Genomic DNA, 3,857 nt, shown 5'->3' with positions numbered 1-3,857 from the left:
GGCATCCTGCCCTACTGCTTGGAAACTCTTCCCTCTACCAATGGCGCTTTGCTGCAACAACTCCCCATTTGACTGCCTTCTTCTCGGTAAGCCTTAGCTCCTTTCTTCTCCATCAAAATCCCAAGAATACGTGGAACTAATTAATCCTCTTCAGATCTCGATGACACTCTCTACCCGTTAAGCCTCGGCATTTCTCAGGCCTGCAAGAAAAACATTGATGGTACGATCAATTAAGCTTCCCCTGTTTCTCTGAAATTCACCATTTATTCAAAAGTTGATGGCTTATTTTCTTTTAAATTCTTCACAGAATTTCTTGCCATGAAGTGCGGATTGCCTATAGAACAAGCGTCATCCCTTCGCGTCGAGCTATTTAAAAAATATGGCAGTTCCCTCGCCGGCCTTATGGTCAGTCATCTCTTTCCCCTGCATTAATTCATCTTCTTCTTTACAAAGAATGAAAAAAAGTTTGGATTTGATGATCGTTGTTCTTCAGGCTCTTGGTTATCAGGTGCACCCAGACGAGTACCACAGGTCCAAATCATCACCTATTAATATTTTAATTGTCGATATCAAAGTTTTTGGTTAAGTAATCTAAATAAACAGCTTTTGTTCTCTCCAAACGCTTTTAGCTTCGTGCACGGCTTGTTACCGTATGAGAAGATCCGACCGGACTCCCAGCTCCGAGAACTCCTACTCAGCATTCCGCAGACCAAAATTGTGATTTTTCTCGCCTTTCGTTCTGCACGTTTCCATCCTCTGTTCGGCAATAAATTTACTAATCATCTCTGCAATAGTACAGATATTTACGAATTCGGATAGGAAACACGCGAGCAGAGTTCTGGAGAGGCTTGGCATCGAGGAGGAATTGTTCCAAAAAATTATCTGCTTCGAGACGCTCAATCCAGAGCTCTTTGATAACAAACCGACGTCGGCCGCTGTCCGGCAGCCGCCTACGGTGGTCCTCAAGCCCTTTATCGCCGCTGTCGAAGCAGCCATTGACATTGCCGGCTTCGAGCCTCACCGGACGGTATATTTCGCCCATCTCCTCGCCGGAAAACAATTAAGAAGCTCTTGGGGTTTTTTACACGAGATCAAGATGGATGAAAAACAATAAATAAAGAAGTATTATTTAGACAAATAGGGTAGAACACGTGGATCACAATACAATTTATAAATTTTAAACTTGTTTTGATTTTTAAGATAAAGGTAATATAAGAGACATTTAATTAATTAATTATTACATTAATTTTTTAAATAAATTAAAATAAGAGCTTTCTTATCTTGATTATCATGTCACCACAATAAAAGTTTTCTTATCACTATTTAATTTAATTTCAAATTTATATATATCAGTTCAAAATTCATTATTCATAGAGATACATCATTAATTATCTCATAATGTTTTATCGCCTAGCCATCAAATTAATTCATTATGAATTATGAAATTTAAATTATCTCATAAATTTACTATTTTTGCCTAAATGGTTTGAGTAGCTCCACGGATTGATAAGATTAGGAGAGTAATTTAAGATTACTTGGTCACATAAAATGTAAGTCTAACTTTCAATGACCCAATTTGAAGAGTAGAGATAGACATATACTTAAAAATACTTGATTTCGAAGGTTAAAAATGACAATTTTTATTAGATTTAATAGGACAATAAGAAAATGATTCATGTAGCTGGTTATATGTAGGAGAGATTTTTACGTGTAGAGTCCGGATCGGAGACCCGTTCAGTTTTTATAAGTGTGTGTAATAAAAACACAGTTACTGTTCACCACAACACTTTTACTGTGCACATTCACCAAAATCGGACGAAACTTTGGTCCGGACTCTACACAATCTCTCTATATGTAGTGGGATAAAAACTTGATGTTGTTGTTCACTTTTGTTGCCTAAAATACTAACTTATTATTAGTGATTCTTAGCGTTGATGTCTAATGAAGTGATATTTAAAATTAATAATTTCATTACAATGACTTTAAAATATATACTATAAACTCATCAATTTTTCGCTTTATAATTACAGCTATTTTTGGACGACAGTGAGAAGAACATAGCTGCAGGAAAAGCAGTAGGCCTTCGCACAGCCCTCGTAAGCTCAACTCTCTCTTAATTTTTTTTCTTTATTATTATTATTTTTTAAAAAAATAAGCGCTCAATTTAATCTGTTAAAATTTTAAATATATTTGAAATGAAGAATTTACTCGTAATATTAGGAGACATGACATAATAAAATTATTATTATTATTTTATTTTATGCTTTCTAATAGAATTAAATTTTTTCTTATAATTGCATTGTCTAATTAGTCCATTATGGCAAATGGCAATTTTATTGTGTGATGTCATTGTACGTTGTTGTTTTTGTCATGTTGTGCTGTATTATGCTTTCAAATAAAGCGAATAAGTATTGTATAAAATTGTTGTCAATTTTGCTATTTATATTGTTATGATTTATGAAAAGGATAATTTGTTCGGCAAACAACTGTAAAGGCAGGAAAACAACATGGATTCATTACTTTCTTAATTAGTTAATTATGAATAATGTCAACTACATTTACTTAAAATAATTGATGAAATGAACAATTAAAATTTAATAATTATGAAAAAATTGAAATTAAAATACTGACATCAATCATTAATAAAAAAATATTTTAATATGATAATAAATTTTTTTAAAAAAAATTTATCTCCCTAACTCTACTTTTTAAAAAAAAAATTATCTCCCTAAGATTTAAATATTGTCCCTAAGATTTCATTTGGAAAATTTTAAAAATTACTTTTTACAATAATTTTTTTAAAAAATAAATTTTAAAAGCAATAATGAAATTGTCATCAAAAGATGTTGAAACTGAAATCTAAGACTTAGTTTGGGATATCTTTTTTACTGTTTTATAAAATATTTTTTTGATATAAAAATTTCAAATTAAAAAAATTGTACTAAAAAATGAATTCATAAAATAATAAGAAACCTATTTTAAACGAAGCCCAAGAGATACAGATTTTATTTAGGATGACTTTTTTTTGCTTCTTAAAGCTACTTTTTAATATAAAAATTTTAATTTTTTAACTAAAAAAACTGATTTAAGAAGCAACAATAAAATCATCCCAATCACCGAAGGGGAGACAAAAAACTTTATACCAAACGCTTTGCACTATGTTTTGAAAGTGCTATATTATTAGTATTATTATCTTCATCCTGAGAACCTAAGATTGATTTCTATATCTTCATAAAGGTGGGGCGAAGCACTAAGACAAAGGAAGCTGACTACGCCATGGAAAGCATAAGCAGTCTGAGGCAAACAATACCTGAGATTTGGGAAGGAGAGCAGGCACAGAAGGGCGTTAGTGGAGAGCTTACACTGCTCAAAGTGAGAAACGAATTGGATGCCATTAGGCCAACCACAGCGCCCATCCAAGCTTAATCAGATCACGACAACTAATACAAGCTGTCGAGAGATTTGTTAATAGCATCTTTATCCTGTAATCCTTATCAGACTCTACGTGGTTGCTCTGCTTTTACGTTTTTGTACAGTAATAAAATGGTTATAATTTTTATTTTAAAAATAATTTATATTTCACTGATTTAAAAATAAATAAATATATATTTTTAAATTTATAATTGGGTTGTGATAACTGCGTGGGCTTATAATGTTGGATAATAGGACAAGGGGGAAGGCTAAATGCCAAATTTGATGGGGCCGAAGGGACGCGGCGTTGGATGAGGTTTTTGCGTTATGACGTGGTGATGTTATCAGCTGAGCCAACTGGACCTTCCAGAGATATGCATGATCTTTTATTTAAATAAGATATTTTATTTACCCAAAAATGATATTTTAATAAATTTTTATGGGTG

General features: G+C 32.3%; 1 protein-coding gene across 1 annotated transcript; it reads left to right on the top strand.

Annotated features, from left to right (window-relative positions):
- On the top strand, nucleotides 1-3,530 carry LOC110096885 (uncharacterized protein C24B11.05). The gene is made up of 8 exons (XM_020823023.2): nucleotides 1-86; nucleotides 155-220; nucleotides 308-405; nucleotides 494-531; nucleotides 630-717; nucleotides 800-1,027; nucleotides 2,031-2,096; nucleotides 3,238-3,530. The coding sequence occupies exons 1-8, from the start codon at nucleotides 41-43 to the stop codon at nucleotides 3,424-3,426; spliced, it is 819 nt and encodes a 272-aa protein (XP_020678682.1). The 5' UTR covers nucleotides 1-40; the 3' UTR covers nucleotides 3,427-3,530.
- Nucleotides 3,531-3,857: the final 327 nt, after the last annotated feature.

The sequence above is a fragment of the Dendrobium catenatum genome, unplaced genomic scaffold, assembly GCF_001605985.2.
Source record: "Dendrobium catenatum unplaced genomic scaffold, ASM160598v2 fragScaff_scaffold_1344, whole genome shotgun sequence".
In the NCBI taxonomy this organism is placed as follows: Eukaryota; Viridiplantae; Streptophyta; class Magnoliopsida; order Asparagales; family Orchidaceae; genus Dendrobium; species Dendrobium catenatum.
The sequence above is the reverse complement of the archived record's forward strand: the minus strand, read 5'-3'. Positions and strand labels throughout refer to the sequence as shown.